Source organism: Octodon degus, unplaced genomic scaffold (genome assembly GCF_000260255.1).
Source record: "Octodon degus isolate 3935 unplaced genomic scaffold, OctDeg1.0 scaffold00058, whole genome shotgun sequence".
NCBI lineage: Eukaryota > Metazoa > Chordata > Mammalia > Rodentia > Octodontidae > Octodon > Octodon degus.
In genome coordinates, this window is record NW_004524634.1 from 1,411,357 (window position 1) to 1,424,362 (window position 13,006).

A 13,006-nucleotide genomic window follows, 5' to 3' on the forward strand; every position below is an offset into this window, starting at 1 on the left:
TATAAATAAATAAAATAAAATGTTGAAAAAAAAAATAAAGTCTATTTAAATTGGCATTCAATAATCAAAGGAAAATATAGTAATATCCCAACTATATTAATATACCTTTTTTTTTTTGGCAGAACCAGAGATTGAACTTGGACCCTTGTGCTTGCCAAGGAAGCACTTATTCTACTGAGCCATTTCCCCAGCCTTTATATTAATAATTTTTTAAAAATTTTCATCCCTCAGAGTACTTCCCTAATTTTTTTTTTTTTTTTTTTTTTTGATATATGGTCTCACTGTTTCAGCCTCCCCAGTGCTGTGATTACAGGTTTGTGTCACCATGCTCATTTTCTGTGGCTACCTGCAAACCATATGGTAGCAGGGATTGAACCCAGGTCCTTGCACTTGCCAGGCAGGCACTTAAGACTACTGAGCTATCTCCCCAGCCACAATTTTTTTGATTTTGGAGATGGGCTCTTGCTTTATATAGTCCAAGCTGACCCTCAATGCAGTCTGTAGCCCAGACTAGTATGATGCTGCCTCACCTTCCCACCTCTCATGTGCTAGGATTATAGGCAAACACTGTGCCAGATACCATTTGCTTACTTTTTAATGACCATGGAAATATAAAAAAAAGAAGTAATGAATTAAATTCATAGATAAGATTTTCTTTCTTTTTTGGAGTTGAGGATTGAACCAAGGACCTCAAACAAGCAACACATTCAGTCCCCGTAAATAAATTTCTTCAACATCGACTTTTGACTGATAAGCTAAACAGCTACTGTTTATATATTATGAAACATTTTATCCATACTTTATATGCATCAGGTGCTAAAAATGAATAAATAGGAAAAAGAAGATATCCTCTTAGTGAGGGTGCTAATTATCAGTACAATGAATAAACAGTAGGTGAAAGAAAAATTAATAAGTGTTTCCACTCTTTATTCTTAAAGTACTGCACATGCACTTCTGATTGAGCTCACCCATTTGTTGAAAAAGGAGACAAAGCCATATCCCTTAGACTTTCCAGTTGCCATATCTTTTACCACTCGAGCATCTCTGCAAACAGAAACAGTCAAAAGTTTAGGTTTACTAAACGTCCTCTGGATAGAAAGTGAGAAGTTCACACACAACTCTTCATGTTTTACCATCATTAAAGTGAGCCTTTAATGAACTTGTACCTTTTACTATAAAATTTATCATGTATTAGCAAATGAGGCTTCAGAGACATGCAAATCAGTAACTTCTTAAATATATGTACATACTATACAGAAACTGCCTCCCATTTCAAAATGTTTTTTTTTAATTTTATATATTAAGCATGGTGAAAGTAACTATTCATATGAATTACCACTTAACCACTAAAAATTTCCCAAGTACAATAAATGAATGGCTTTCTTTAACCATGCAACTTATAATTTGCTATTTGACACCGTATTCTACCTAATCATTAAAAAACTTAAAATAGAAAACCAGAAACTAAAAGAATTTTAAAAATTATATATTTCCTAAACTAATTAAATTATTTCATTTTTTCAAATTAATCTACACCCCCATTTTGGGCTAGGGTAAAGTGAGAACTTTATTTTTCAGAAATGTTAAATCATTGAAGAAAAATACTAGATATACACTTTAGTTTTAAATTATATAAGAAAGATTTTAGACTGAATTTTATAATAGCATTCATATTAAGATTGATTGGAAACTACAAAATAATAAAAGCGAAATTTTAAAAAATCAGAAAAGTAAAAAAGCACGCCAACATTTATCCACTGTGAACTGTAGCTTGTAGTTAGCCAGGGCAATTCTGTCCATTCTTCAGAGACACTCTGCAAAATAACCAGAGCCCTATTATTTGAGATTGAGTAAAAACCCAGCCATGATAGCTAAAACTCCATACCTCAAAAAATTGGACTCAAATTGTGCTTCACAGGCAATCTGCTTTTAAGTTAGCCAGGTATGTCACAATGCTTGTTCTCTCAGGACACATGAACAAAACAGGCACTTTTATAACAAAAACCCAAGTCAGAAAGCCATGCAATGTAATTGTATTATTAATTAAAGTATACATAAGCATATTTTAGATTAATTTCGGGGTGATTTATTAAGTAAGTCAAAATGACAAGGAGGTGTTGGTGAAAAGGGAGAGCTAATGCAAGTCACTGCTCAATATATAAAAATACTTCTTAAATTATTTAGAGGGTACACATGCATTTAATTTGGTAACTGATACACTTCTATCCCAAAATTCGCTGTTACCCTAGCCTCAAGAAACAGGAAAAGTGTAAGCTGTGTAAAACAGAGAAAGTATATTTTTTTATATGAAATATAGCTTAACTGGCCACCATTTAATTTTATAACATCTTCAATAAACTACTATTGTAGTTTCCTTATAGAAAATATCTAACTATATTGAAAACTGTTCAACATATAGCTGTTAACTTATTTCTTGTAAGAACAATTATAAAAATCAGAAAAATATGCTACTCATTGCCAAACAGCTTATTCAAATTTAGGAAACCTAACTCCTTGCATAGCCTAAAACTCAGAAATTGTCCATTACCTCAACTAAAAATGATGAAAGTAAAAGAAAAAAAAAAACTTACTAAAAAAACCCCAATACATCAGTAATTGTGGGACCATAAGAAAATCCAAACTAAAAATGATGCCAATATACTGTATGTATGTATGTATGTATGTATGTATGTATGTATTTCTTTTGTTTTTTTGAGACATGGTTTTACTACATAGTTCAGGGTGGCCTTGAACTCACTATGTAGTTCATGGTGGCTTACAACTCAAGGCAATCCTCCTGCCTCAGCTTCTCAAGTGCTAGGATCACAGTATGCACCACCATCCTTGACCAAAATACTGTATTTGACAAAAAGAAATTATTGACCCATGATTAAAATAAAAAAGCTGCTAAAATTGGGTCATTTAATTTAAACTTACCAGTTACTAAATATTTGTATAATCCCAAGCTAGAATTTCCATTTTAAGCAAAATTACTTAAATAAAAAATTTGAAGCATTTAACAAAATAGTTAAATCTGTTTAAAATGTTAGAAAAAATTTTCTTTTCAAAGCTTAAGAAAATGTCAGGCCTAAAATCTATTCAACTGTTATTTCTCTCCCAAAGATTCTCTGAAAAAGCAGTAACAAAGATGTAGAACAAAGTTCTTAATCTCTTAAGGTCTTGTGAATACTCTGAGGATAGGACAAAACTTAATATGAATTCTGCAGAACAAAATGAAAGCACCCACGTTCTGTCCACAGGGACTTACAGAATCCTTGAACAGCCAAATACTCAAGTCTAGATATCTCAAAGCAAGCTAACCATTACTAGCTAACCATTACAAGCCCTGGACCTAACTCCTTTGCATAGGAAATATTAAAGCAGACAAAGAGGATGAATAAATTAAAATTTTATTTTCCTAATCAGTTTTTGCAAAGATAGTGTCATTTAACAGAAGAGTCCATTTATAAGCCCCATCTGTGACTGCCTTTAAAACTGGCTACTCCTCTGTCACTATGCATTTTCCTCCTTTTACCAATGAACTCTAATTCTTCAAATGAAAACTCCTACAGTTCATCACCAATGCTACTGACATTTACTTTCCATCTTCCTCCGATCCTGGTTTTTGCTGTTGGTCTGTTGAACTTAGCCCACAACTAGCACTTTCTATTTACTACTTGTCTAGCTATAATAATAAAAAGCACTCAGAAATCCTTAAAAAAATTGTTTCTAAATTCAAAAATTACTTCTAAGAGTATTATAAAGAGCTGTTCTCTCTAATATGGCATGCTTTTCTAGGAGTTCTTCTATGATGAGTGCTACCTTGAACAAAGCTACTTAGAAAGGATCTAGGAATGAGTGATTAATACCAAATGCAAGCAAGATAGTGCTTTACAAAACCTATAAGGTACTACTTTGTTAACATTAAAAAAAAAAGACAAAAACTAGGAAGTAACATTTAACAAGTGCTTTTTTTGTTAAGGTTTTTTGGTGTTAAATTATATTAACATAAAATGCATGGTATCAGAGAAGTGCCCAAACAATTGCTTAGTCAAAGCACAAGTTACTGAAGATCATTATCAAAATACCCACGTTAAAAAAAACTATAACATGTACAGTAGCAAATGTCAAAAACTAATGCTAGTTGAAAAGGATTTTAAGATAATTGACAAAAGATTTATTCATTAATGGGAAAATACTCTTTTGCTATTAATATCTTATCCCTAAACAATCTAATACACTACATTCAAGAGTTAAAATTAGTATCCCAAATTCACAACAGAACTATTTTAAACTTATTTTTACATAAAACTATTTGTAATCACAAGTATTTCATTTATCTTCTATTACTTACGATATTCTTCCAAATGGAGCAAAAGCTGCTTTTATATCTTCAGTCGTAATTTCTGGACTGAGATCACCAACAAAGACATGGAAATGATCTTATGAGGGGATAAAAGGGGAAGTGAAAAGAAAAATAGAACGTTAGAATTTGGAAAATATCACAATCTATCCAATAAAGTATTAAGATAATTTACAGATTATAATATAAAGCATAAGTAAAACTATACTATCTGTATACAAATTCTATTAATTTTAAACATAAATCAAGGTAACAGTACAGGAAAGATTCTTCTAAAAAGACTGATATAGCTAACTGAAAACTCATAGTTACATTTCTATTTATAGTCAATTATACTAGTCTAAGAGAATAAACTAATATATAACAAATTTTAGTTCTGCAAAAAAATTAAAAAGTTACCAATCTAATAGCAGTTATTTACTTTTATTCATTTTACCACTGTATTAAAGGCTTTACAAATTAAAATAAAATAGTGGTATTGCGAGTTCTGTAGACTAGATTTGCCTCAGTTAAGACAATTTACTGAAGCTAGCTACATGATCTACTTGGTTTAACCATATTTTGTGAAGAACAATCAAAGAAATACCTTGCATTGCAACAGTTTGATGTTAAAGTATTTTGACAGTTTTCTCAAAAGCCAACAGTTTTGGTTGCCCAGACATTACACCATTCAGTTTATGTGAATCCATGTGCAAGTGAACTAAGACTGAAGGCAACAGAATGAAAACAGTAATCCCTTCACTTTATATCAGAACCATTAAAAAAGCATTGGAAAGATATAATCATCCCATATGTGACGTTTTAAAGACAACACTCAAAAAAGAAACACTTAAAAAGGCAAAATGTTGGACAAACATTTTTAAAGGAACACATATATATATTATATATATCAATTTTGACAAAGCATATTTGGAAAGAAAGATTACCCCTATTTGGAGGCCTTAAGCAACATACTGGGCTGCTCTTTGGGAAACAGTTTTACGAGCAACTTGAGCACTTGGAAGATCTGGAGACCTCAAGGAAACAGAGTATCTTGCCCTCTAGGTGGTGAAGTATTTCTAGGATATCAGCTGCTACGAAGGGGTCAGAGTTGAACTAGCACTACAGTGGTGGACAAGCCACATTTGGTGAACAAGGAAAACGAACAAAATACTGCCAGAGACAACAGAAATGCTATCTCCTCCCTCCCCCCGCCCCCAATATCAAACAAAAAAACTTCAGGTGGTTAGTGAATAGCCTTTGCAAGAGATTTCATTTTATGTTTAAGAAGATACAATTACCTTGTGAACGCTGTGTGCTGACAACGGTACTACCTGATGACAAAGATTAGATTTGTTCTTAAATTTATTAACACAAACACATTAAATCATATCTTAGGATAACGATCAAAATATTACTTCAAACATGTATAATGTTTATATGCTTTACAATAAAACTAGTGGGTATAATAAAAAACAAATATTCAAAGAGTACAAAATATACTTACTGCTTGTATCTTTCTTTTGACTGCTGGGGGTTGTTGCCCAATTCACTTTGACTTCCTAAAAGAAAATTTCTGAATTTATACTCCATAATAATAAAAGTTCAAAACAAGACTTTTATGTATGAAGACAGAGAAAAGATGAAACAAAGAGATACCAGTTGTGGTTAAAGATTCAATAATCACCTTTTGACCTACATTTATGCAAAGCACTTAAGATACTGTGACCCCTCCCTGTCCCCACCCTGGTCCTGGGGATGAGCCAAGTCGTTGCACATGCTAGGCAAGAGCTCTAAAACTGAGCAATATTCCCTGAAATATCCTAATCTTTATACATCTGTATTAATGTTGAAATAACTGTTTTAACCAAAGTAACCAACAGATTTTCCCTTTATCATTACCCATTAGCACTGAATGTTGCTAAATGTTTTATCCAAGCTTGAGTAATGTGACAAATATTACTTTATCATGTGAATTTATGAGTATCTAAAATGTACCAATAAATTTAATTAAAAAAAATTTATCATGTGCAAAGAGCCAGAGAGAATGCAAATATAAACACAGGCCTCTTCCTTCCTGAAAGCTTTATAGCACCTTCAAATATAAAATGTGAGCATGTAGTTAACCTTTTGCTATAAAGTGAATTTATTAATCTGATAGGGGTCTGGGGAGAAGGCTCAGTGGCATAAGCGCTTCCCTGGCAAGTGCAAGGGCCTGAGTTCAATCCTCGGTTCCATAAATAAATAAATAAATAAATAAATAAATAAATAAATAAATAAATCTGAGATAGGGTCTTGCTGTGTAGTCCAGGCTGGCCTCTAATACACAGGAAATCCTCCTGCCTCAATGTTCTGTGTGCTCACATTACAGGTGTGTGTCACCACACCCAACAATATAATGCTTCTAAAAAGGGAATCAAACCATAAACAACTTAAAAATTTCCAGGCAAGTCACCTTTCATTATGACAGCTTACCTTACCCATTATCTTCCGCCCATTCATAGCAGCAAGTGCTGCGGCTGCATGGCGATGTTCATGAAACTCCACAAAACAGTATGGATCATTTCCAGCTGTCTGTTGGAGAAGGGATACCAAAGTCAATTTCAAACTTTATTCGATTATCTTAAAATCATGTAGAGATTTTTTTTTTTTTTTTTTTTTGCGGAACTGGGGATTGAACTCAGTCCCTTGCACTTACCAGGGAAGCGCTTATTCCACTGAGCCATCTCCCTGGCCCCCATGTAGAGATTTTAAAACCAAGTTTTAAATGCTTCAGTTATCAGGTCATTGAGAATGAGTGACCCATTCCACAAGCAAATTTTTAGATAAAAAAGGAAACGCTGAGGGCAGGGTATATAGTGCTTGCCCATCATGAACAGGCCTTGGTTCACTCCCCAGTACTGATGCCCCAAAGTAGGCACTTAAAGAGAAAACTATACAGAAAGCTTTCTTCATCAGCCAGGTATGCTGGCACATGCATGTAATCCCAGCACATGGGGGGCTGAGGCAGGAGGATCACAAGTTGAAATTCAGTTGGGCAACTTAAGACTTTCTCTAAAATATAAAATAAAAATAAGTAAAAAGGCTAGTTTAGTGTGATCACCAGTAGCAAAAAAAAAAAAAATAAAGAAAAATTTTGATATGTCATCCTCTTTGGCAGGTTGTTATGCTACTAAAGTTTAATAATATATAGCTATAAATATAATAATTTCTATTTTTCCCCCACCATGTATCTTTAAGCTACATAGTTTTGAAGGTTTATGCCAGGGATGGTGCACACACCTGTAATTCCAGCACTTAGAGGAGGCTGAGGCAGAAGGATCATTTTGAGTTTGAGGCCAACCTGGGCTATATAGCGTGACCCAGTCTCAAAACAACAAACAATTCTTATTTTAACATTTTTTTGGGGGGGAGGGGAGAGGTTGAGAGAGAGACAGGGTCTCCCTGTGTAGTTCAGGCTGACCTTAAACTCACAGTGATCTGCCTCAGTCTTCCCAGTGCTGACCTTATAAGTGTGTGCCACCAAACCTGGTGACAATTTGATTTTTTTCTATACGTTATGTTACTTTTTATTGCCATAAAATCTCTTTGCTACTTCTAAATTGTTGCGTAGCAGAAAACTTTTTTAATCTCTTTCTTTTTAAAATCTTTTATTTGGTACAGGGTTTCGCTGTGCAGCTTAAGACTCATAGTGATCCTCCTGGCTCACTCTCTCCGGCACTGGGATTACAGGCTTGCACCACCACATCCAGTTTCAGGGCAGCAGTACCAAGGATCCTGGTACCAGGGATTGAACCCGGGTCTTTGAGATTGCCAGGCAGGCCCTTAAGACCACCAAGCCATCTCCCTGGCCCATAGCCAATCTTTTTCAACCTGTTTATAAAATAGGCTCTGGAGCCTAAGTTCTCTGGCAAGCAAAGTTTTAGAAAACATTTTACAATGTGTTCTCTTTTTTTGAGACAGAGTCCTTCTATGTAGTTTCTAGCCTTGAACCCATCACAATCCTGCTGCCTGAGCATTCCCTGGAATTACAGGCGTGTGTCACACCTGCTTTACAGAAGGATTTTTTTTTTTTTTTTGGCTCTGAATGCCTTCAGGGCAGGTTTGGCTGGCTTGGTTGTGGGGATGGAGCCACAGCAACCTGAGCCTGACTGCTTTGTTGAAACAGCCACTTAAAGAACTGAGCTGGGCTGAGGAGGTAGCTCAAGGGCATAAGTGTCTGCCTGGCAAGCCCAAGGTCCTGAGTTCAATCCCCAGTGCCACAAAAAAAAAAAAAAAAAAAAAAAAAACTGAGCTAACTCCCCCGCCCTGCCCACACCTTCTTTACAATGTGGACTTTCTGTCACAAATTTTTTTTTACCTGCTCAGAGCTTTTAAAAATGTTTGTCCTCTTGTTTTTGTACTCTTGTTTTTGTATACTTGTTTTGTATTTCTCACTATGCAGTTCAGGTTGCCCTTGAGCTCACTTTGTAGCCCAGGCTGGTCTCAAACTTGTAATGATCCTCCTACTTGAGCCTTCTGAGTGTTGAGATTATAGACCTGTCACCATGCCTGGCTCTTCTCTTTTAGCAACTGGGATTATATGTTCATAAAACCTGGATAGATTAGTTTATCTTGGTGTCCTCAAAATCAAACCCAGGGCCTTATGAAGGCAAATTTTCTACCACTGAGCTCTTTTCCCAGCCTAAGCCTTTGGGATGTTTTATTGTAAATGAAAGCAGGGAAACCCAGTGTTTTACACTCATCAGTATAAAATACCACATAACTTTTACATTGGGATTACACATTGTTTGTTTTACACAATTAAAAGAACATAAAAATTACATGATCTAAGTTGTGTGACAGCACAAAGCTGTGATTCTAGCACTTTGGAAAGCTGAAGCAACAGAGTTCTACACGCTAGTCCTGCCTGAGCAATTTAGTGACTTTGTGAAAGAATGTGTCAAAATATAAAATTTTAGGGCTGGCCAAATAGCTCAGTGGATTAAAACGCCTGCTTAAGCACAGCACAGGGACCGGGGTTCCATCCCTGGCATGCAGCGCCAGCCCCACCCCCAAGGCATGCTGAGACAGTGATTGAGACTGAGTGTGGTGGTGTGTGCCTATAATTCCAGCACTTCGGAGGCTGAAAACAGGAGAATCACTATGAGTCTGATCTAAGTAGTGAGACCCTGTACTAAATACAAAATAAAAATAAAATATTAAAAACAATGGCCAGGCATGGTGGCACATGCCTGTAAGCCCAGCACTGGGAGGTTGAGACAGAAGGATCATCACAAACTCAAGGCTAGCCTAGGCTACAAAATGAAACTGTCTCCAAAAATACCCCCAAAACCAAAAACCAAACACCAAACAACTTTTATCATTCAAACAGATGATTCCCTTAATGGGTATTCTATTACAAAGAAACTGTTGACGGGTATTAGAGTGTGGGTAGACACACTAGTTTGCGTGTAGGGGTAGAAGAAAGAGGGCTGCAGATATAACTCAGTGGTAGAGTGCTTGCCTAGCAGGTACAAGGCTCCAGGTTCAATCTCTAGCAATGGGAAAATATTTGAAGAGTGGAACAAACAAATGGAAAAACAACATGTATGTTACTTAATGTGCATCCAGAAAAACTAACTTTGAAAGTAAAAATAAACTACCCATATATACATATTGCTAGCTTCAATTCAGGAGCATAATGATCCGTACCCAGGCAAATAAACAGCTAGAGAGGGACAACAGCAGCTCCATACAGCTAATGGACATCTATAGCCAGATAGATCAATGAGGGCTATATCCTTGCTTTGCTGTATTCCCTTGCGTGAATGTTTTCTTTACAAGGCTTCTACTGAGCATTTGTGATAATGCAATAACATAACTGGCAATAACAAGTAATCCGTGTTACCACTGGGAAAAGACCTAGATCAAGAAAGACGGGTTTTACCTTTCCTACCATATTTTCCCAAATGCTTTTCTCCTTAATTCCCTTATGCTTTCAGAGACTAGCTCCCCCACTTTAAAAGTTGGGGGGAGAGGGGAATGTTGGAGATTGAACACTGAGCTACATCCCCAGTCTTTTTTTTTTTTTTCTTTCTTTCTTTTTTTTTTTTTGAGATAGGGACTTGCTATATAGTTGAGGTTGGTCTCGAACTCACTACACAGTCTAGGCTGGCCTTGACTTGGGATTCCTCCTCCCTCAGTTTTCCAAAAGCTGGGATTATGAGCATGTACCAGCCCATAATCCCGTTTTTATTTTGAGACAGGGTCTTGCTAAATCACTAAATTACCAAAACTGGACTATTTCTATTCGTTCAACCTAAACCTCCTAGAGTGCTAGGATTACAGGCATGAACCACTATTCCTGGCTGGTCTCACAGAGATCTATTTTATCCAAAAGCATAGCAATATTAAATACGATAGAAGATAAAGACAAAAACAGCTGTTGATCCCATCTACATAATTAGATAACTGTGCAGCAGGAGAAGATAAGCTGGACAACATTTAACAGGTAACACATTAACTTGACTAATTATTGATTACTATTTTTGGTAGTATAGACTCTCATTACAGTGCTGAGTCTGTCGTTGATCTCATTCTCCTGCCTCCACCTCCCATATAACTGGGAATACTAAAGGTGTGCAGCACCACGCTTGACTAAACAATGATTTTTTTTAAAACACCAAGTTAAAAATGTTAAACTGCAATTTTTCTGGAAAAAAGAAAACCAGAAAAAAAATCATTTTTCTTTCTTTTTTCTTTTTTTCCTTTTTGTTGGTATTGGGGATTGAGCCCAGGGCATTTACACTGAGCTACACTGCTAGCTCTTTTTGAGAGAAGTTGTCATTTAACTACCAGGTGGGATTCAAACTTGTGACCCTCCTATGTCAGCTTTCCAAGTGCTGGCATTACAGGCATGTAGCCAGGAAAACCAGAAATTTTATAGGAAGGAAAACCATAGCATAAAATAACTTCTTTTCCAAATATCAAAAACTCGCCTCATCAAAATTAAAAAATTAGGGCTGGTGAGATGGCTCGGTGGTCTAAAGCACCTACTTAGAACAAGCTTAGCGAAGCACAGGGACCGCGGTTCAATCCCCCAGCACCACATGCCAGCCAGCCCTGCCTGTGGTGGACTGAGCTGGCCACACACACACACATATAAATAAATAAAATTTAAAAAACAAAAAATTAAAATTAAAAAAATATATACAAAAAAATACAAAAAAAATATATGTACATATATCTCTTAAAACTGCTTAAGTGCAAGAAAAACTTAAATCACGACCTTCAAAAATAAAGTTAAGGGCTCGTGAAATAGTTCAGTAGGCTAAAGCGCCTGCTTAGGCAAACACAGGGACCGAGGTTTGATCCCCTGCTCCACATGCTACACCAGCCCCACCTTCAGAGTGGACTGAGCTGGCCACACACACGCACACACAAAGTTAAAAACATTTTCACTGTGTAAAATGTCTATACTCATTTCCTAATCTAATTATAGAAACTACATTTTAATAAGTTGGCAACCTGATACACAAAATAAATTCTGATACTTCAATGAATCTGCTCTAAAAATGACTGCTTCTATTCTATTCCTTTAGTCAAATAAATTAAATCTTGTTGCCAGATAATCATTAAATTCACTGAAATCCTTACAGATTTAAATATAAGTCCTAGAATTAATGGCTTTAACTAATATGTCTAAAAAGAAGAAAGTTAACTAAGTAAAATACCCTTACATCCATAATCATTTTGCAGTTTTTACATGGTCCAATCTGACTAAAGAGCTGGAGAATTAGCGCTTCTGTCACATCTCTGGAAAGGTTACCGACGTATCTGAAACAGAAAAAAAAGTTTAGTATTTTAGATTTGCTTCTTTTTTTATTGGTTTTTAAAGGTGCTTGCTGGAAAATAAACTCTGGGAGCATGAATCTTTGCCTTAAAAGATGTGTTTGAAAAACTTTCTATAAAGTTTGTCAACACTTTACAATCTTTCAGGTAAATATAAAACGTGCTATTTGCAAATGCATTTGACACTGCAACTAGAGGGAAAGCTAATGTATAAGCACATGCTTATATATTTTAGTCAAAGTTTTAAAAATTAAACCTATTGTCTGTTTACATTTCTAGACTTACCTTCGAGCATACATTTTTAAAAACTTAAAGACGAGAGGCTGGGGAGATGGCTCAGTGGAATAAGCGCTTCCCTGGCAAGCGCAAGGGCCTGAGTTCAATCCCTGGTTCCACCAAAAAATAAATAAAAATAAAAACTCAAATTTTTTTTTCTTTCTTTCTTTTTTTTTTTTGATATCAGGGATCAAATCCTGCACTTGCTAGGATTTGATCCCTGCACTTAGGCCACTGAGCTATTTCCCCAGCCCTCTTTTGGTTTATTTGAGATAGCATCTCACAATGCAGCTCAAGCTGGCCTCAAACTCACTATATAGCCCAGGCTGGCCTCAAACTCATGTGATCCTCCTCCCTCTGCCTCTTAAATGCTGGGATTACAGGTATACACTACCATGCCCAGCTAGCTGTAAATGAATCATTATTATTTAGGATATTTTATATAAGCAATCCTGGGAAGCATTATAATTATTTCTACTTCTGTATTGTTACTGAGAACATTAATTTCTTCCTGACTCATATGTGTGTGTGTGTGTGTATATATATACATATATA

At 35.6% G+C, this 13,006-nt stretch overlaps 1 protein-coding gene across 13 annotated transcripts in view; it reads right to left on the reverse strand.

Moving 5' to 3' along the window:
- The window catches only part of Tia1 (TIA1 cytotoxic granule associated RNA binding protein), a 37,743-nt gene that overhangs the window by 11,994 nt on the left and 12,743 nt on the right, over positions 1 to 13,006 (reverse strand). For 3 of the 13 annotated variants that reach the window (XR_002821654.1, XM_023718372.1, XM_004634051.2), the window contains exons 2-7: positions 12,064 to 12,160; positions 6,818 to 6,916; positions 5,850 to 5,904; positions 5,644 to 5,676; positions 4,355 to 4,442; positions 969 to 1,044 (exon numbers count right to left, since the gene is read on the reverse strand). Coding sequence is in view for 12 of the 13 variants with exons in the window: in XM_023718372.1 (XP_023574140.1) it covers positions 969 to 1,044; positions 4,355 to 4,442; positions 5,644 to 5,676; positions 5,850 to 5,904; positions 6,818 to 6,916; positions 12,064 to 12,160 (448 nt within the window). In the remaining variant the exon portion in view is untranslated. The other 10 variants (XM_023718371.1, XM_023718370.1, XM_023718375.1 and 7 more) reach the window with 7 other exon arrangements.